Genomic DNA, 22,157 nt, shown 5'->3' with positions numbered 1-22,157 from the left:
TGGGCTTTGTTCTGTCTGCTTTCACTCTGTAGCTATACGTTTTACCTTAAAACAAGGCCTCTTGTTAAATAAAACACATCCCATAATATCTAGGGTAAGTTACTTTGAAATAGTTTGCTTTCAAGGTTGTCATAAACACAAAAAATTGTCAAATGAATTAATTTTCATTACATCTTTGAAGCATTCAAACACTCAGTTTAAGTGAAACCAACTAAAATGAGCTCACCATAGAGATATTATAACACTATTGGAGGGTAAAATTATTATGATCTTTGCATATTTTATAGGTAGAATAGTTTTTGGAAAAATAAATTTAGAATAATTTCTATTAAGGTATATTGTATACCAATAAAAATAAACTCTTTTGTTCAGTATGCTTCCCAAAACAATTGGTATTAAAGTTTCTGAAAGTAAATGCCTACTTCATAAAGTTAGGCATAAAAGAGACATAGGAAATAGGTTTATTTAGAGCAACCTCGTGGCAGCATATCAAAACAAACCAAAAAAGCTCAACCCATTGCTATCAAGTCTATTCCAATTCATAATATCCCCCCATGGGGTTTCTGAGTTTGTAAATTTTTATGCAGTGGGCAATCTCAGCTTTATCCTATGGAGTGGCTAGTGGGTTTAAATTGTTGACTGCATTTTGCAGTCTAATTCTTACCTGACAGTTGGAGAGGAATGAAAAAAGGAAATCTCATTCAAATACATTCTCAAATTAAAAGGGAAATCCTGAAGATTACACGGAATCTCATCTACTTTTCTAGGTGACCCATCACAGATCTCATCTAGGAAGTTTCAAACTGCTGACCTTGCAGTTAGTAGCCCAACATGTACACACTATACCACCAGGGTTCTAGGTCCATAATAAAAAGTCTTTAATACACAACTTTTAATGGAGATAATGACTAGAAGGAATGTCTGTAAAATCACAGAAGCAATAAATGAAAGAGCCTTATAGACATTAATAGAGCACGCCATAAACAAACTATATATTCTTTGCCTATGCACATAAAACGCTCTCCAAAATAGATCATGTTAGGCTACAAAGCAAGGTTCAATGTATTTTAAAAATATTAAAATAATACAAACCATCTGCCCAGTTCATGATGAAATAAAATTAGAAACTACCATCAGTAAGATCCATCTTTTAAAAAATCAAACATATGGAAACTGAATAACACTCTGCTTTAAAACCACTAAGATACAGGGAAAAAACTTTAAATTCCTTTAATCAAAAGAGAATGAAACACAGCATACCAAAACATTTGGAATAGAGAAAATTCAGTACTCAGGGAAATGTATAGCAATGCATACACCAAAAAATAATGACTCAAAATAAACACATTAGCCCAGGATCTCTAAAAATTAGTTAAAATTAAAAGCGGAATGTACCTACAATTGCCAGATGAAAGCGGGAAATTTTATAAAGTAAAATTGCAAGAAGAAGAAAAACAGTGATAAGAATCAACGAGACTAAAAGTTTGGCCTTTGAAATAATAAGATTGACAAACCACTGGCAATTCTAACAGGAAAAATTAAAAATTACACAAATAAGAAATGAGTAGAATCCCAAGAGGATAAAAGGAAATAGAAGCAATAATAAAATATTATGAAGAATTGTACTCCAGCAAATTTGAAAACAAGTGACTAAATTCATAGAAACATACTACCTATCTAAACTAACATAAATTGAAATAGAAAATTTATCATTTTCATGTCAATGTGGCAAATTATACTAATGGTCTTTTCGTATGTTGAACCATCCCTGTATCCCTCGTATGAATCCCACTTGGTCATGGTGAATTATTTTTTTATATGCTTTTGTGTTCTATTGCCCAGTATTTTATTAGGGAATTTGTGCATCAATGTTCATTAGAGATAATGATCTGTAGTTCTCAATTTTTGTGGGATCTGGCCCGCTTTAAGTATCAGAGATATACTAGCTTCATAGAAAGATTTTAGGGGGTTTCTGTCTTTTTTATGTTCTGGAAGAGTTTGTGTAGGATTGCTGTCATTTCTTCCCTGAATGCTTGGTAGAAATTTCCTGTGAAGCCATCTGGCCTGGGGAATTTTTTGTTGGTAATCCCTTGATAACCTTTTCTCTTTATTCTATTGCTATGGATCTGTTGAGATTCTTGACACTCATATGGGATAGTCTAGGGAGGGACTGTTTTGGCAAGCAATTGCCCATGTGTTCCAAGTTGTTGAATTCATTAGAGTACAGGTCTTCGCAGTACTGTGTAATTATCATTTTGATTTGGTAAGCATCTGTTGTAATGTCCCCTCTTTCATTCCTCATCCTTGCTATTGAAATTTGTTCCCTCCTTTCCTTGGTTAGGTTTGCTAGTAGTCTGTTGATTCTGTTTATCCTTTCAAAGAACCAACTTTTAGCAGCATTAATTTTTCCATAGTTGTCTTGTTTTCCTTCTCCTGTATCTCAGCCCTGCTTTTATTATTTGTTTCCTTTTGCTATTAGTAGGATTGTCCTGTTGATGCTGCTCTAATTGGTGTAAGTTTTCTGCCAGCATATCAACCATAAGTCTCTCATCCTTTTCCATGTGTGCATGTATTGCTGTCACACTTCCTCTGATAAATGCCTTTGCTGTGTCCCAAAGGTTTTGGTATGTTGTATTTTCATTATCATTAGTTTCTAGAAACTTCCTGATTTCATCTCTGATCTGGGTCAATACCCACTCATTTGGCAATAGAGAGGCATTCATCCTCGAGTTGTTTTCCCTTGTTTTCTTAACTACCCTTCTGTTGATTTCCTGCTTTGTGGCATAGTGGTCAGAGAGAGAGGTCTGTACAAACTCTGTGTGCTTGAATTTACAGGGTTCAACTTGTATCCCAACATGTGGTCTATCTTTGAGTATGCAACATGTGGGTTTGAAAAGAAGGTGGATTTATTTGCATTTGGATGGAAAACTGAAACTATCTATTAGGTCAAGTCGTCCAATTGTGCTGTTTAGATCTGTAGCCTCCTTGTTAAGTTTCTTTCCCAGTGATCTTTTTCAGAAAGTGGTGTATTAAAATCACCAACTATAATTGTTGAGCCTGTGATTTATTTTTTCATCTTTTGGGAGTGGTTGACGAATTTCATTGGTCTTTCTCTCAGTGTGTATATATATATGTTATGCTCACTGGCTCTTGGTCTACTGTTCCCTTGAGCATTATATAGTTCCCCTCCTTGTCTATTTTTATGGTTTTCACTGTGAGATCAATTTTGTCAGAGATTAAGATTGCTACCCCTGCTTTATTTGAATTGCCATTTGCTTTCTATATTTTTCTCCAGTCTTTAATTCTCAGCCTGTTTTTTGTCTGCAAGCTTGAGATGTGTCTCCTGTACGCGGAAGATCGATGGGTTATGTTTTCTATGCCAGTCTGCTAGCCTCTGCTTTTTAATGCCTGAGTTCAGGCCAATGATATTCAGTGTTATTACATCCATCTGTGGACTCTAATGTCATCTTGTACCTTTTGTATTTGGTGTTTTCCTACCTATGTATCATCAGTTTGTGTTGTGTGTGTGTGTGTGTGTGTGTGTTTCATTCTTGCCTTCTTTCCACCATTGAGCAAATGCTTTCTCATTTTTTGTCCTCTGGGTGGAGTTGTTTTATGTGATGGTCTCTTATTTGTGCTTGGTGATTGTTGATCTTCTGCCTGTACCGGTTTGACAAGAATCTTTTGTAGGGCTAGGTTCTTTTTTATGTATTCTTTGAGTTTTTCCTTGTCTGGGAACACTCTTACTTCTCCATCTAGCTTAATAGGTAATTTGGATGGATATAATATTCTTGGTTTTGTGTTATTTTCCTTCAATTTTTGGAATATGTTACTCTACTCCCTGCTCTACTACATCATGTCCACTAATAGGTCTGAACATATTCTTATTTGGGTACCTTTATAAGTGATTATTTGTTTTTCCCTAGCTGTTCTTATGATTTTCTCCTTTTCTTCAAAGTTGTATAATTTAACTACTATGTTATTATATGTCTTGGTGATTTCATTTTGGGATACAGACTAACTGGTGTTCTTTTAGCCTCCTGAATGGTTGCCTGATTCTCACTTATTAAACTGGGGAAGTTTTCCTCTATGAATTCCCTGGGTATATTTGCTGTTGACTTCTATGTTGTGTCTTATTCCAGTAGTCCAACTATTCTAATATTGTTCCTTTGCATAGCATCAGACATGGCTCTCGTTTTTCCCCCCCAGATTTTGTGATATCTTATTTGACTCCCTTTCCCATGTGCTCAAGTGCCTGTATATTCTCTATGTCACTGGTGTGAATTTCTGCCTTCTGAAATCTATGGGCAAAGACTGTTAATTTGCTACTGAATTTTGTTATTTCATCTCTTAGGTCTTGTATTTCACTTTGATGTGTGGCCTTTATCTCCTCTATCATTTCATCATTTTTCTGTATTGCTTCCTACATATCCTGTATGACTCCAAGCAGCATTATGAAATTTCTTTCTGTAGTAGGTCAACGCCTGCTTCTTCTATGCACATTGTTGGGGTCATGACTTATTCCATCATTGTCTTCTGTTTCTCCTGATTTTTTGTTGAGACTATTTTGTCTGATTGCTGTTTACATGTTGTTTTGGAGGAGCCCGGTGCCATCTTCCAGAGAGTCAAAGAGCACTGGACTCTCTTTCTGGGAAACTCACAGGAGTCCTTCTTCGGACGACCTGAAGCTAGCTGCACTGGGGGGTCAGGCTATACTTTATCTTCCTTTGGTTTCACTCTTGCCCTACCCAAAAAGTATTCCATTATTTGGAATGTGAGTTGGATAGTCCTCTCACAGTATGCTGGCCAGGTGGTTGTGGGCCCATCAGGATGGCGCTTCACGGGATGATCTCCCAGGAATCTGTGGTGATGTGGCCATGGGGCTTGGAGTGCCTCAGATGGCGTGTGGTAGTTCCCACTGCAACGGGATTGCTGCAGAGGGCAAATGGGCGTACCCACCATGGTGTAGAGCACAGTGGATGGCAGGCAGAATTGCCCTAGTCAGATAGATCACTGTCTATGCTAGGCAAATATTCCTGCCGCAACATGGAGAACCACAAAGAGTGGGCAGAGTTCCCTCAGTCACTTGTAGGGCCTTGGGAAGTAGGTGAGAGTACCCTCAGAAGTTTGAAAGGGAGATTCCCCAGCCATTTGAGGTGCCACTGAGGGCGGACATGATTTCTCCAGCTGCATGTGAAGCCAACAAGTGCAGGCAGGAGCTCCCCCAACTGGACAGTTGGAGTTACCCTAGGTGGAGGGGAGTGGCCTGGAGGCCAGTAGTGAGATGTGAAAGAAAAGAGAAGGAAAAGGGAAGAAAAGAAGATAAAGGCAAAACATAGGCAAGAACAAAAATAAAAACCAACACAAATACAAAAGAAAAAGCAAAGACAAAAAACAGCAAAAAAGGAAAACTGAGCCTGCTGAGACTGTGGTGGGAAATAGAAGAGATAGAAGAAGAAACCTGAAGGAAAAGAGAAAGTAGAAAAAATAATGAGATAGCTGAGCCCCGATTGCCTAGCTGTGGGGCTGGAGGGGTTTGACTCTTGCTCAAAGTTGTCAGGTGGGTGTGCCTATTTTGGTATGGGGCCCCACAGATGCTGGGTGGAATTTCCCTAATCAGCAAGTTCACCGTGGAAGCTAGGCAAAGATTTCTGAAGCAGCATGGGGTGCTGGTGTAGCTGCCTCGTGCCGTGTGCAGGACTGCTACAGAGGCAAGGCTGGAGCTCTCCCCGCTGGGAGGGTGGTGCTGCCCTAGGTGTAGGTTAGGGGGCCAGAAGCCAGCAGTGTCATATGAAAGAAAGAGAGGCAGAGAAGGAGAAAAAGAGAACAAAAGAAAAAGAAAGAAAGCAAAACACACATGAGTCTGCTGAGTCTGACTGTGGTGGGAAAGAGAAGAAAGAAAAATAAATAAAGAGTCAAGGGACAGCTGAGCTCTGATCACTTAAATGTGGGGCTGGAGGGTTTAAAATCCTCCAGCTACTTTTATCAGTAGCTGAAGAGCCTGTAAGAGATTGGCTATTAATTTACTGTGTACAATGGGGGACCCGTTGGTGGTAGGAAAATTGGGGTTTTTTAGATGGTGGCCTGACAGTGAGCTATAAGGATGCATACTTAGAGTTTGAACATATATTAGCTTTTTTTCCTTTAGCTAAATGGAGAGCTTGAGTAAGAGCAAAATATTATTGTTTCCTCAGAGTACCGGGTTGATGTAAGTGGAGAGTACAGAAATTGGATACCCACAATTGAGGGGATAAAAGTATGAAGTGGTTGGCTTACAAACTTTCATAGGTGGGGGAATATATTCATAGTATTAGAGGATTAAGGTGTAACTTAACTGCAATTGTTAGGCTAAAGAATTGTGTACAGGTGCCAAGTTGGCAAGGGGTGGAATGTGATAATTAAGGTTTATTGTGCCAACCTGGCTGATAAACACATGTGGAATAAATTGAAGGGCAGAGAGATAAATGGCTCAGTGAGCCTTGCCTTTCTTGTTCTTTGTCCTCTTGTTCTCAGATGGTCAGACCAGTGTGTGGCTTTCTTAGCTAGTTCTTTGCCTCAGCTGACAAGGCTCACTTCCTGCGAGACATCCCTGGGGGAAAGCCACATGGACCTACCCCTGATGTAGCCCCGGGTGCTGGAGAAGCCATGTGGATACCCCTGCTAGTGCTGAGGATGCCTACATGCTCACTGATTCAGCTTTCCTCCTGCATTCAGTGTTATTGTGTGTGTTTTGTGAGTTTGAGGAGGACTTTTCAGATCGGTGTGGGACATATGGGCTAATGTTGGACTTATGGGCTTGGACTGGACTGGGTTAGGATGCTTTCTTAATGTATACTTACCTTTTATATAAAACTTTGTCTTATATACATATGGGTTTCTGTGGATTTGTTTCTCTAGTCTACCCATACTAACAGATTGTATGACTTAAGGTTGATGCTTATTTTAATACTTAATTAAATCACACTTATTTCTGAAGTTCATTCACTCTGTAATTTGGTAGAGACCAGCATATATATATAAGTGACAGTATAATCTTCACCAAATAATTTTGCTGGATTTGGAATTCATTGCTTTTTCTACTCTATCAACCCAAATACAAGTTTCTTGATCTTAATGCATTCCATTTCAGTTGGAAGATAGATATCCTAGGCACCAGTGAGCTAAAATGAACCGACCTTGGCCATTTTGAAATCAGAAAATCACATGATTTTCTATGTGGAGAATAACAAAAACAAGAGAAATGGCTTATCATTCATTGTCAGAAAGAATCTTGCTAAATCCATCATGAAGTAAAATTCTATGTGTGCTCAGATTATATCTATCTGTCTTCAAGAAAATCCAATCAATACAACTAATATTTAAATTTATGCACCAACTAGAAAATCCAGTGATGAAGAAATCGAAGAATTCTACCAACAACTACAGTTAAAAATTGATCAAAGATGCGTCAAGATGCATTGATAGTTATTGGTGAATGGAATGAAAAAGTGTGAGACAAAGAGGAAGAAACAGTAGTTGGAAAATATACACTTGGAGATAGAAATGAATCTGGAGATTACATGACAGAAGTTTGTAAAATCAATGACTTGTTCATACCAAATACTTTTTTAACAACACAAAAGGTAAATATAAATATGCACACGGAGTTCCTCAAATGGAATACATGGAAATCAAATTTACTACATCTGTCAGAAGACAGATGATAGAGAAGCACAATATCAGCAGCTAAAACCAGATCAAGAGCCATCTGTAGAAAAGATCATCAATTGCTCCTATGTTAATTTTGGATCAAGTGGAAGAAATTGAAAACCAGCCTACAGGAGCCAAAGCATGACCCTGCCGTCTATCCCACCTGAATTTCCAGAACATCTCAAGAACAGATTTGACGCATTGAGTACATCAAGACCATCATTTACAAAGAAAGCAATAGGTCATTAAAAAGACAGGAAAGAAAGAAAATATCAAAGTGGATATCAGAAGAGACTGAAATTTGCTCTTAATCGTGGTTTAGCTAAAGCAAATGAATGAAAGGATGAAGTCAAGGAGCTAAATAGAAAATTTCTAAGGGCAGCTCAAGAAGACCAATCCAAATATTTTAACAAAATGTGCAGAGACCTAGAATTAGAAAAACAAAAGGGAAAAACACACTCAATATATCTGAAACTGGAAGAAAAAAACACAAGGAAAATTCAAGCCTCATTTGCAATTTTGAAATTCTATAGGTGAAATATTGAATGATGCAGGAAGCATCAAGAGAGGTGGCAAAGAAAACACAGAGTCATTGTACAAAAAGAATAGCTGACATCATTTAAGGAGGTAGCATATGAGCAAGAACCAACAATGCGGAAGGAAGAAGGTCAAACTACCCTTACAAATTTAGCTAAAAGCAAGCCACCAAGAATGAACAATATCCATTGAAATGTCTCAGAAAGCTGACGAAGCACTGGCAGCACTGACTAGTCTATACCAGGAAATTTGGAAGACAGCCACCTGTCCAACTGACTGGAAGAGCCTCATATTAGGGCTCATTCCAAAGACAGGTGGCCCAACAGATTGATCAAACTAAAGAATGATGTCATTGATATTGCACACATACAACTGTTGCAGGAACACCTTGACAGGGAATTTCCAGAAGTTCAAGTCAGATTCAGAAGAGGGTATGAAACAAGGGATATCATTGCTGATGTCGGATGGAACGTGCCTGAAAGCAGAGGCTACCAGAAAGTCATTTATTTGTGCTTCATTGACTATGCAAATGCATGCCATTCTGTGGGTCATAATAAACGGTGGATAACCTTGAGAAGAATAGGAGTTCCAGAACCCTTCATTGTGCTCATCCAGAATTTGTACATGGATCAAGAGGTAGCTGTGCAAACAGAACAAGAGAATACTGTATGGTTTAAAATCAGGAAAGGTGTGCATTGGGTTGTATGCTCTGACCATATTTATTCAACCTGTATGCAGAGCAAGTCATCAGAGAAGCTGGATTATAAGAAGAAAAGTGGGGCATCAAGATTGATTGCAGTATGCAGGGGACAAACTGTGCTTGATGAAAGTGAGGAGGAACTGAAGCACTTGCTGATGAAGATCAAGGACTGTAGTCTTCAGTACGGATTACAACTCAAGGTAAGGAAACCAAAATCCTCATAACTGAACCAAGAGGTAACATAATGATAACATCATGATAAATGGAGGAATGGTTGAAGTTCTCAAGAATTTTGTCATACTTGGAGACAGAGTATGGAATCAGCAGTCAAGAGATCAGAAGACATGCTGCGTTAGGTAAATCTGCTGCACAAGACCTCTTTTCAGAGTACTGAAAACTAAGATGTTACTTTGCAGACAGGTGGGCCTGACCCAAGCCATGGTATTCTCTATTGCCTTATATGCATGTGGAAGTTGGACACTGAGTAACAAAGACTGAAGATGCATCGAACTGTGGTGTTGAAGATGAATATTGGAAGTACCATGGACTGTTAAAAGGACAAAATGGTAAACAAGAGGTCATTTAGCTCAGAAGCAACAAAGCCCACATGGAAGAAGCACACCCGCCTGTGTGATCACAAGGTGTCAAAGGGATCAGGCACCAGGCATCATCAGAACAAAAAATCTTATCATAGTGAATAAGGGGGATAGTGCAGAGTGGAGACCCAAAGCCCATTTGTAGGCCACTGGACATCCCCTTACAGAAGGGTCTCGGGGAGGAGACGAGCCAGTTGGGGTGCGATGTAGCAATGATGAAAATAAAATTTTCCTCTAGTTCCTAAATGCTTCTTCCTCCCCCACTATCCTGATACCAATTCTACCTTACAAATCTTTCTAGACCAGAGGACGTACACTGGTACACATAGGAACTGGAAATGCAAGAATCCAGGGCGGATGATCCCTTCAGGAATAGGGGTGTGAGTGGCGATACTGGGAGTGTGGAGCAATGGTGGGTTGGAAAGAGACAACCAATTACAAGGATCTATATGTGACCTCCTCCTTGGGGGATGGACAAGAGAAAAGTGGGTGAAGGGAGACATCGTGCAGGGCAAGATATGACAAAATAATAATTTATAAATTATCAAGGGTTCATGAGGGAGGAGGAGCAGGGAGGGAGGGGGGAAATGAGGAGCTGATGCCAGGGGCTTAGGCGGAGAGTAAATGTTTTGAGAATAATTAGGGCAATGAATGTACAAATGTGCTTTACACAATTGATGTATGTATGGATTGTGATAAGAGTTGTATGAGCCCATAATAAAACGATTGAAAAAAATAAGGTCAAACCAATCTGTGTTGGAAGAAGTAAGACAGAAGTGCTCCTAAGTGGTAAGGATGGCAAGACTTGGTCTTACATACTTTGGACATAATTGTCAGGAGAAACCAGTCCCTGGAGAAGGACATCATGTTTGGTAAAACATCATGAAGGGGTGGCAACAACAACAAAAATGGAAAACCCTGCATTGATGGAGTGACACTGTGGCTGCATCAATGGGCTCAGGCATAGGAGCAATTGTGAGGATGGTACCGGACTGTGCAATGTTTCTTTCTGTGAGTCAGAGCTGACTTGGTAGCACCTAGCAACAACTCAAATTCTTTTTAGTAATAACATAGTTATTTCTCCTTCAAAGGGGAACTTCACCAATTTTCTTCCTTGTACCCTTATTTCAACGAGCCCTGATGGATAGTGGGTAAAGAGTTGGGCTCCTAACCAGAAGGATAGTACTGTTCACCTACCAGGCTCTCTAAGGGAGAAAGATGAGGCTGTCTGCTACCATAGATGTACAGCTTGGCTCTCTGGGCTTTAGCGCCATCTTGTTAGAAACCTCCGAGCCATGAGAGCCAAGTGGAGGAAGAAGAGAATGCGCAGACTGAAGCGCAAGAGAAGAAAGATGAGGCAGAGGTCCAAGTAAACAACCGGGCGCCCCACCGAAGCCACAGCTGCAGGTCTAGGGAGTGCCTGAGGCCGGGACACTGCTACAAGCTGCTGACCGCGCGCTCCCCACCGGCTCCGCATCTGCAAACTGGGTCACCATTCGATCGCGGAGAGACGCGCCACCTCCTCTCATAACCGGTCCGCTTTGAGCCTTTGCCCCGCCCTAAGACATTCTGGACTCATTCTGCCCGCAGTTGTGGCTCGATGTAATGTGCACAATAAATCGTCTTGGCTGAAGAATCAAAAAAAATGTACAGCTTGAAAAAGCATAAAGAGTAATTCTCTTTCCAAAAAGGCTGCTATGGGTCAGAATTTCTCTGATTGCAGTAGGTTTGGTTTGGTTTTGACTCTTATTACTGTATCTGGAAAATTCCTAAAAATGTCTTCCTACAGTCTCTTACATTGCTGGACAGGAATTGTGGAAGGTTCTTAGAAACTTCACTAAGATGTCTTCTTTCTTGTAAGTCATGAAGGACCAATTTAAAATGTTCATTCTAAAATATAAGTTGCCCCCCTACGTTCTAATCCACAGTAGAAATATGACTCCAATTACCTTGTAAATCATGATTATTGTCATTGATAGATGCCATCGAGTCAGTTGGGAAATTATGATTAGTTTTTTTATATTCCTACAAATTCTTAAAGAGACTTAAAGAAACTCTATAATGACAGAAAGATCCAGTTTGTAGAGGTATGTCATTAGCAAAGTTTTAATAACTGCTTCTATTGTCTTCTGATATGAGCTTACAGTAATTAAAGCAAGGACTAATTTAGAATAGAGCAGATGAGTACTTAACATTTAAATCCTACTTGTTATAAATTTATAAGATCTTATTTCAGTTCCTAAAAATGTTTCACATATATGTCTTTGAATGGGAAAAGTTTAAAGAGTGGTAAACCCTTTCCTTCATTCCCCAGGTTTTCAGAGTATGGGATATACAAACCCTTTCACTATTACAAGTTTTCCATGACAGCCAGGGTGGACCAGGAGACATGCAGATTTACTCTATGGTGTATGATTCTAATCATGGCATGCTGATTACAGGTGAGTGTACCCAATTCATGACAAATAAATTTAATAATTTTATTATTAACCTTTTTTTAAGTATCACTTGAGAACAACCTAAACGAAAATCAAAACTAGAAGGAGATTTTATACCACTCTGCCCTACCTTTTTCTGGCCCGGTAGATGAAGGTACTTGATCTTTTATGAAAATACCAGGTCAATGTTATATGTCCTTTAGTTGAGGAAGACATGGGTCTGGGTTGAAGAAGAGAGGTGGGCTGGATCAGGCATACATGTGGAACAAATATGTTTTCCACCATCAGCTGTTTTGATTTTCTGATGCAGAGAATCCTATCCAAGAGCAGTGGCTTCCATGTCTTTTTCTTCTGTGAGGCTGTTTAAACACCTTGCATTCAGGCACTGAGGCAGGATATTCCGTAAGGGTGCTGACCTTCCCACTTGCTATTGTTTCCAATCAAAGTAGAGTGGAGAAAGAGGTTAGAGTCAGATGAAGGATTACCAGTGCTGATGCCAACATATTTGTTGCCTCCCATTCTGTGGCCTTCCAGAAAGATACTTAGTAGAAAGGAGAGACTCTAGTAGGTAAATGCATAAGTTGAGCACTGCACATATGCATGTTTGTAAATTTTAGATTTAAAAAAAGAATATTAAATAATAGTTCCTCTTTCTGACGTGCTGCTTCACAATACGGTTTTCGAGTATTTCTCTGTGGGATTCATTAAGCAAAGAAGTGATGATTACTTTCTCTACTATTTTTAATCTCTATATTGTTTTGTTTTTCTGGATTAAGAGTGAACTAGCACTATATGCTTGAAAGACAATTTTTAACCCCTTAAATCAGAACCCAGGAGTTCGGGTGGCATAATGGATTACTCATTGGGTTGCTAACTGGCACATCAGCAGTTTTAACCCACCAGCCACTTAAAGGCAGAGAGATGAGGCCTTCTACTCCCGTAAAGGGTTACAGCCTGGGAAGCCCACAGGGGGAAGTTCTACTCTGTTTTATAAGGTGGAATTGACTCGATGGCAGTGAGAAACCAGAACTCAAGTTTTAACAAATATTATTAATATTATTATTATTGCTTCTGAAAATAATATCTTAATGATATATTATTGCAACAATATTTTCTCTCAATGCCCCAATTTTCACCTTGCATTACTAGCTTCATTTCTATCCTATTTATTATCAGAGCAACTAAAATTTCAAATAGCAAAACAAAGAATGAGATTTCTTCCCAAGTTTACAATATTCTGATAGTATTTTTGCTTGCCAAATAATAATAAAATAGATCTGAGTGTTACTTGATCATAAAACTCACACATATTGATTGCAACCATCATTTTGACATCAGAATTGCATGTTGTTTATCTCTCAAGCTTTAATTTGGTGTTTGGTTCAAATAGAGTAATCTTTTAAACCCAAATGGCAGCAACACCACATTCTGGTAATGCTTTGTATAATGTGCTGTTGTTACTGTCATTGTCATTACTACTCTTAATAGGACGACTAGCATTTCTATAGTCCTTTTCCCATGTATTTTCACATATCATATTAATTTGATGTTCACAACTTCTACATGAGTTTTCCCAGTTCATAATGGCAAAACTGAATATCAAGTAGTTCAACTGGTTAGCAGGAGGTAAAATAACACTATTGAAATGTATAACTGTGATTTAACCTCAAAACTTCTGACTTCTGCATTCCCATTCTTTCTTGATGTCATGTTATTTCCAAAGTGGTAGTGTAACTAGACAAAAAAGGAGAAAATTCACAGTTATTCACAAGCACAGCTGGTTTTGATGATACCATTTCAGGAAAAAGTCAATTTGATGTTTAAAGATCTACTGGAAAGCTCCACATATAATTTGATTATTGGTTACAAAACTCTTTTTGTGTTAAAGTACTGGATTGAGAAATATCAGCAATTATCCATTTATATCCCCCTTTACCCATTTTTACAGATCTTCTCTTTAAATTTACATAACTTATGAAAGCATTTGATAATGACCTCTGAAATGTTGCTTAAAGTTGCGCTTTCTTTCGAGGTACTGGGTAAATTTAATAGAAAAAGTCTGCCTTTGGAAACTTAAAGTCCACATTGAAAAACACAAGGAAGAAATTTCATTTTTGCTTTAACTACAGAACACTTTGAGTTTCTTACTTATTCATCTAGATATGTGATGCAAATATAATGCATATTTAGTTAACTTTGAGAGCTTCATTATACTTGCCATATATAATATTGCTGTAAAACTACATTTCTCACAACCAGAAAACATGCAAGTAAAAAATATTTGCTTTCTTCCTCTAAGAATGGGAACAAGACAAAGGCGCTCTTTATCATCACCATTATCCAGTATTGTACTGAAGGCTTAGAAAGAACAATAAAGAACAAAGAAAGAATCTCTAAATTAGAAAGGAAAAAATAAACGATTCTTATATACATTTTTAATAAATCATTTTATTGGGGCTCATACAACTCTTATCACAATTCAAACATACATCAATTGAGTAAAGCACCTTTATACATTTGTTGCCTTCATCATTCTCAAAATTCGTATACATTTTTTAATCCCCAAAATACTACAAGAAAGTTCCTGGAACTAATAAGACTCAGAACTAATAGGACTCAGAAGCATGGCAAGGTATAAGATCAACCCTCAAAATTAGTTGAGTTCTTCTAATGAGGACCTCAAAAGGAAATCGAGAAAACAACAGCATTTACAATAGCTCCCCAAAGTTCAAAATATGTAGGAAAATACCTAACCAAGGACATAAAACACAAGGAAAACTATAAAACACTACTGCATGAAATTAAAGAGATCTACATAAATGAAAACATGGTCTATGCTCAACGATTGGTAGATTTAACATTGTGAAAATGCCAATACTACCAAAAGCATGCATAGATATAATGCACTCTGGATACAAACACCAGCAACATTCTTTAACGAAATGGGAAAAAACGAATTCCCAACTTTATATGGAAAGGAACGAGACTGAATAGCTAAAGCAACGTAAAAGACGAACAATGTAAAAAGTAGGAGACATCACACTTCCCTATCTGGAAACAAATACGGACTTACAATAATCAATGACAAATTATGGAATAGAATTGAAAACTACTCATCCTCGACAAAGGATCAAAGTCTATTCAGTGGAGAAGCAGCCTTTTAAACAAATGCTTTTGGCCAAACTGAATGCCCACATGTGGGAAAATGAAACAGGACCAATGTCACACACCAGGCACAAAAACTAAGTCAAAATTCATCACAGACCTAAATGTAAAAGTTAAAACTGTAAAGTAATCAACAGCATGGGTGCAAAGAAAAAGAAAAACTACATTAAAACTCCTTGTTGGCCATTGTGCTTTTGTATATGGATTGTGATCAGGGTTGTATGAGCCCTCAATAAAATGATTTAAAAAAAAACAAAACAAAAAAACCTTTTTGGAATGCTTTAATACTTTCCACAGAACAGAAACTAAAATAACCCGTTATACAATTAGTCACAAATATATTCCCCAAGTTCTTTTGTCCATGCGCATGAGTATTGTCTAAAACATGTCTTCTTTGTAGCAGCTAGGCCATGCCACCATTGCTAAATGTAATAGTCTGATCATAATGCTAAATAGATGTCTTTTCTAAATGTGCTGTGTAAAGTTAGTCTACTCTTACGCCACCTTGATAAACTGCTCCGGCAGTGTGAAGTATAGAATCCTTTGAGGGTGGTGCCAGGTTGATTTGAAGTAAACTTACAAAGAACTTGAGAAACTGCTTGGGCAGGGGAACCACTGTTGTCAGAAACCATGGTGGTTAGTTGAACTGACAGTCGCTGTTTTGTAACCTGGAGTTCACCATTTAAAATGGTCACCCAAGTAAACTGATTAACAGTTTATTTGGTTATGAAAAATGGTTATTGGCCCATCCTATGCAATATCGCTACATTGAATAATCGTAGCAGATAAAATGACAGCTGGAGTTGGAACTTATGTATCATCCATTATGATGTGTAATCAATAAATAATTTAATCTTGAGATAAAAACTATAATGTTTCTGGAAGATAAATATAGTATCATAACCAACCTAATTTAAGTTAATTAATCCCATAAGTAGGCTAATCAAACAAAACTAAAAATGCAGTAATTACAAGGTAAATTAGATAGCTGGGGCATTATAAAAATTAAATATTTATGCTTAACAAAAGTCTTTACCAAGATGATAATTATACAACTCTTTTTGATGTCATTGAACTATTAAACATGTGAATTATGCACCAATAAGTTGTTGAAATTTTTTAAGATAATTTTCTTAAGTCTTCACCCAATGAAAAGAAAACTTACATAGGATGAGGAAAAAATGGCAACAGTGTATCTGACAAAGCCCTAATCTCTAAAATGTAGATGAAATGTCAAAATACGCTAAAACGAGAAGGAATTCAATCAAAAAATGAACAGAGACACTGAACTCTCTACCAAACTTATGAAAAAGTGCCTGTGTGCTTTAGCCCTTAGAAATATGCCAATCAAAACCATTGTGAATACCATCCCACCCCTTCAAAAATAGCAATTATCAAAAAATCCAGTAAACAGCAAATGCTGACAAGGTTGTGATGAGATTGTAATATATATCCATTGCTGGTGGGATTGTAAAATGGTACAAAACCTCTCACAACATACATGAATCTGGAGGACATTTATTATATTGAGTGAAATAAATCAATCACAAAAAGATAAATAGTGTCTGGTCCCACAGAAAGTGAAATTCTTTGATGCTTACTAGTAATTGGGAGGGAGGGGAAGAGAGAATCACTTTATAGGCAGTAGGCACTTGTTATATGCTTGGTGATGGAATAGAAAAGTCCAAATATTTGTGAAGTCAGCATAACTTGACTGAGGTAATTAAAGACACCGAGAAGACTAGTGTAGGATATGCAGAGACTGGCTCTAACTTACATTACTAATGGGTTCAAGAGGGGTACAATGTGCGATCAGAAAATGTATAGATAAGGAAAAGGGTAGGTGCAGTTGGTACGTGGATGTCCATGCACTAAGCCACTCCGGGGTCAAGAACTTTATTACAAGAAGGCTTATGTAGTCTTTCAGTCATGTGGTAAGCATGCTCACGCCAGGACTACACAAAGGGCAATTTGCAATTCTTGAGGCATACAAAGTAGCATTAGCTCGTTAGTCCAGGTTATTAAAAGACAGAGGGGAAGATGAGGCTTGGGAAAATGAAGTAATAATATCTTTGCAGGTGCCGTTTTCTTTAGCTCCTGCCAGGGCAGTGTCTGTTTATCTCAGATGGAAAGACAGGCCACCACCGCATCATTAGGTCCCATTAACTCCATAACAGAGCTATCAGCACGCTTCCACGACCTTGAATCATGAAAGGTGGTGGTCCTGTCCAGTTTGCCCAAGGATCACACAGCTTTTTCCCCATATCACCCCTTTCATTATTTTCTAAACAAAGTCAGATTGACATGGATCTTATTTACTTGAATGTACAATACAATAGTCAAAAACACCTCAAACACATTTCAATAAAGATGCAGATTATAAGAAAAAGTTCTTAAGAAAAATTCCTCAATAAAATTCAAAACATTACACAAGAAATAGTTCTCAATTTCAGGTAGCCATCCTGACTAACTATTTTGCAGATGAATTTTGGATCTCCACTGTACTCCACAACCTTTCACAGCTGGGTGTTTACAACTTAGCTTTTGATGGTACCTTTTCCTTCGACACATCAAGATCACATAGGCTGGTGTGCTTTTTCCATGTGGACTTAGTTGATTCCTTGTAGAGAGTCACTTGTTTGAATACAAGCCTTTAAGGCCCCAGTACACTATTCTGATTGATAGCTTGGCACCATCCACTTTCTTCAATATATTTCCTTATGCACCCTTATCTTCAGTGATCAATTCAAGAAGGTGAGTATCGTGTAAGCCCATATTAACAGAACAAGCCATTCTGTATTGAGGCTAGAGCTAACTAGGACTTGAGAGTCTATCCATTTAATTATAGAATATGCATATTCAAAATAAAAACATTGTCTTCATAAAAGTTTATATGTAAGATACAGTTAAAGCATGTATAAAGTCGATCTATTTGCTATACAATCAGCAATCGGTTTACTATCATGTTTTCAGCAGCAAACTAAAATGAGATGTTTCCCTCTAAGTATATTCTTTTCTAAAGAAAGTTACATTGCTATAAGCCATTTGTTTGGCCTCCATATGACTTCATCTCTTGTAGAGGGCCTGAACATCTAGGAAGATAATAAAAAATACAATTATTAATGTAATTTGCAGATGAGCCTATGCTTTGCACTAGACTCTGCCACCAGCCATATGGGTCCAAACCAAATAATTCCTCAGTAATTTGTGAAATTAAATTATCAGCAGGATCATTCCTAAGAGCTTCACTAAAAGATTCAAAGATTTCTTTTTGCAATGACTCAATGTCCAATGTTGCATTATTTTTTTTTCATTATTTGAATGATCTCTAATCAAGTTCCATGCATACCCGCTTTGATTGCATGGGTATGGTGTAATACAATAATCAGAAACATCGCAATCACATTTCAAAGACATTTGTTTTTGTAAATCAATAAGTTTATCTCCTAGTCTTCTCTCAGTCTGTTGTAGTTCAGCAACTTTTCCATTTAGTTCATGGTCTACTCGAGCTTGAGTATGCCCCACTATTTGAGAATCCTTTTGCCATTTCTGCACAAAAAGTCCAGTTTTGATGATTCTTGCAGTACAGCTCCCACTATGGCGGTAGTCATGGTGTTGGCTACTAATCCTAAAATAGTACCAATTAACATTCCAATAAACCTTTTATGTCTTTTTAGCAGTTTCTGCAATACCTTAGTTAACACATCAGTAACAGACCTTCTTCCAAAGATTGAGACATCTGTACTGGCTTTTCTATTTTATTTATTTTTATTTTATTTATTTATTTTGCTTTTTTGTTTTTTGCTTTTTAAAAACATTTTATTAGGTGCTCATACAACTCTTATCACAATCCATACATATACATACATCAATTGTATAAAGCACATCTGTACATTCTTTGCCCTAATCATTTTCTTTCTTTTTTTAAAAAAACTTTTTTTTTTCATATTTTGTACTTTTTTTTTTTTAACAATTTATAGGGGCTGATACAATTCTTTTCACAGTTCATACATATACATACATCAATTGTATAAAGCACATCTGTACAGTCTTTGCCCTAATCATTTTTTTCTCTTTTCTTCTTTTACATTTTATTAGGGACTCAAACAACTCTTACCACAATCCATACATATACATACATCAATTGTATAAAGCACATCCATACATTCCCTGCCCCAATCATTCTCAAGGCATTTGCTCTCCACTTAAGCCCCTTGCATCAGGTCCTCTTTTTTTTTTCTCCCCCTCCCTCCCCTTTCCCCCCCTCCCTCATATGCCCTTGGTAATTTATACCTCGTTATTTTGTCATATCTTGCCCTATCCGGGGTCTCCCTTCCCCCCTTCTCTGCTGTCCCTCTCCCAGGGAAGAGGTCACATGTGGCTCCTTGTAATCAGTTCCCCCTTTCCAACCCACTCACCCTCCACTCTCCCAGCATCGTCCCTCACGCACTTGGTCCTGAAGGTATCCTCCACCCTGGATTCCCTGTACCTCCAACCCTCATATGTACCAGTGTACAGCCTCTGTCCTATCCAGCCCTGCAAGGTAGAATTCGGATCATGGTAGTTGGGGGGAGGAAGCATCCAGGATCTGGGGGAAAGCTGTGTTCTTCATCGATACTACCTCACACCCTAATTAACCCATCTCCTCTCCTAAGCCCCTCTATGAGGGGATCTCCATTGGCCGACACTTGGGCCTTGGGTCTCCACTCTGCACTTCCCCCTTCATTTAATATAATATATATATACACATACATATATACATATACACATATATACACATACATACACACACTTATATCTTTTTTTTTTGCATGATGCCTTATATCTAGTCCCTTGGGCACCTCGTGATCGCACTGGCCGGTGTGCTTCTTCCATGTGGGCTTATTTGCTTCTGAGCGAGATGGCCGCTTGTTCACCTTCAAGCCTTTAAGACCCCAGACACTATCTCTTTTGATAGCCGGGCACCATCAGCTTTCTTCACCACATTTGCTTGTGCACCCATTTGTCTTCAGCGATCCTATCATGGAGGTGTGCAGTCAATGATATGATTTTTTGTTCTTTGATGCCTGGTAACTGATCCCTTTGGGACCACTCGATCACACAGGCTGGTGTGTTCTTCCATGTGGACTTTGTTGCTTCTGAGCTAGATGGCCGCTTGTTTATCTTCAAGCCTTTAAGACCCCAGTCACTATCTCTTTTGATAGCCGGGCACCATCAGCTTTCTTCACCACATTTACTTGTTCACCCACTTTGGCTCCAGCCGTTGTGTCGGGAGAGTGAGCATCATAGAGTTCCAATTTAATAAAAGAAGGTATTCATGCATAGAGGGAGTGTTTGAGTAGAGGCCCAAGGTCCTTCCGCCACCTTAATACTTGACCTATAAATATAGACACAAAGATCTATTTCCCCAGCCTCCTATATATATTTGCATGTACATGTCTTTGTCTAGACCTCCATGAATGCCCTTTGACTCCTAGCTCTTTCCTCCATCTCCCTTGACCTTCCTCCTGTCCTACTACCATGCTTCATCGCCACCTGGGCTAGAGTATACCTCTTCTCTAAGCAACCTTACCCTTAATCATTTCCCACCAGGCCTGCCACTCCCCCTTCTCTACCATTTGGGGTCCCATGTTTTTCCCTTGTCCCTGGGTTTGTTAACACCACTTCCTTACCCCCCCCATCCCCCCACCCCAAATCCCCCCGGAACTGTAGGTCCCGTTGTTTTTCATCCAGATAGTTCATCCAGCCTGTCCTATTCAGACAGACCTGTGGAGTCACTAACATGCACGAAAACTAGACAGAGGAACACAAAGCAACAGTATACAACCAGACAACATAACAACCAAAACAAACCACTGAAAAAGAACAGAACAAAACAGATCACAAGAGAAAAGCTTGTAGTTAGTTCATGGATCTTTGCTGACCCTTAGGAGCGTTTTCCAGTCCAGTCTGTTGGGGCACCACGCCCTGGCCCCAAAGTCCACTTTCAGCATTCCCTGGGGACCTTGCCACTCCATTCCCTTGCTGTTCCGCTGCACTCCCCCAGTGATTTGCCTCGGTGTGGTGGGATCAGGTCAGGTGCAATTCCCACACTGTGTCTCCGGTGCTGTCCCCTGTATCGCCCTTAGTCAAACAAATTTACTCTCACTGATTTGGAGGCTACAAGTCCACATTCAGAGTGCCAGCTCTGGAAGAAGGGTCTGTCTCTCTGTTGACTCTGGGAGAAGCTCCTTGTCTCTTTTCACCTCCTGTGGGCCTGTCAATCCTTGGAGATTCTCCATGTGTGTTGGAGGAGGTTCACAATGCTGAGATCCCAGGGCCAAAAGGCCTTCTCTGCTTCTGGGTCTTTTCTCTTGAGAGCAGCAGGTTCCTTTGATCTCTGCTCACCTGTTCTCTTTTGTATTTCAAGAGATGGACCCTAGATACTCCCTAATCCTATAGATTGTGTCTGGCCACATCAATTTCGGAGAGTTTGGGGCTAACAACACATAGATTGCATCTAGTCACAAAATGGAGGATAAACCACATTAACACTGAGAATCATGACCTAGCACATTGATACAAATTTTGGAGGGTCACAATTCAACCCAAACTGGGTAAAACGGGCTCACCATGGTCCTGATGTTCCCCCTCCCTCCTCCAGCTATTTTCACCTTGGAAGAAAGGCAAGACCTTCAAAGACAACAACGGCCCAGAGGAACACAAACACAACCGAGCTCCTCCATGTAGAGAGCTGACGGTGGTGGAGGTGGTGGGCCTCTGGCTGGAGGAAACCCCCCCTGTCTCCTGTGACAGCCTAACACTCTCATGGGCTTCCAGCTCTGATCCCAGCAGAGGGGAAAGTGAGATTGCAAGCAGGGGGCTGCAGGAAATATCAGCTATGGAAGGCAATCTAGAGTAGCGGTAAAGAGCATCGGTTTTGGAACCAGACTGTCAGGGTTCAAATTGCAACTCTACTTTTTACTAGCTGTGTGACGTTGGGGAAGTTACTTAACTTCTCTGTGCTTGTTTTTAAAGTCTCTAAAACTGGAA

At 38.9% G+C, this 22,157-nt stretch overlaps 1 protein-coding gene across 1 annotated transcript in view; it reads left to right on the top strand.

The window, feature by feature from the left end:
- Positions 1-22,157, top strand: part of WDR64 (WD repeat domain 64) — a 275,642-nt gene that overhangs the window by 127,825 nt on the left and 125,660 nt on the right. Inside the window, exon 11 of the mRNA XM_075554137.1 lies at positions 11,837-11,963. Within this exon, the coding sequence (XP_075410252.1) occupies positions 11,837-11,963 (127 nt within the window). The remainder of the gene's footprint in view (positions 1-11,836; positions 11,964-22,157) is intronic.

This window comes from Tenrec ecaudatus, chromosome 7, assembly GCF_050624435.1.
Source record: "Tenrec ecaudatus isolate mTenEca1 chromosome 7, mTenEca1.hap1, whole genome shotgun sequence".
NCBI lineage: Eukaryota > Metazoa > Chordata > Mammalia > Afrosoricida > Tenrecidae > Tenrec > Tenrec ecaudatus.
The sequence above is the reverse complement of the archived record's forward strand: the minus strand, read 5'-3'. Positions and strand labels throughout refer to the sequence as shown.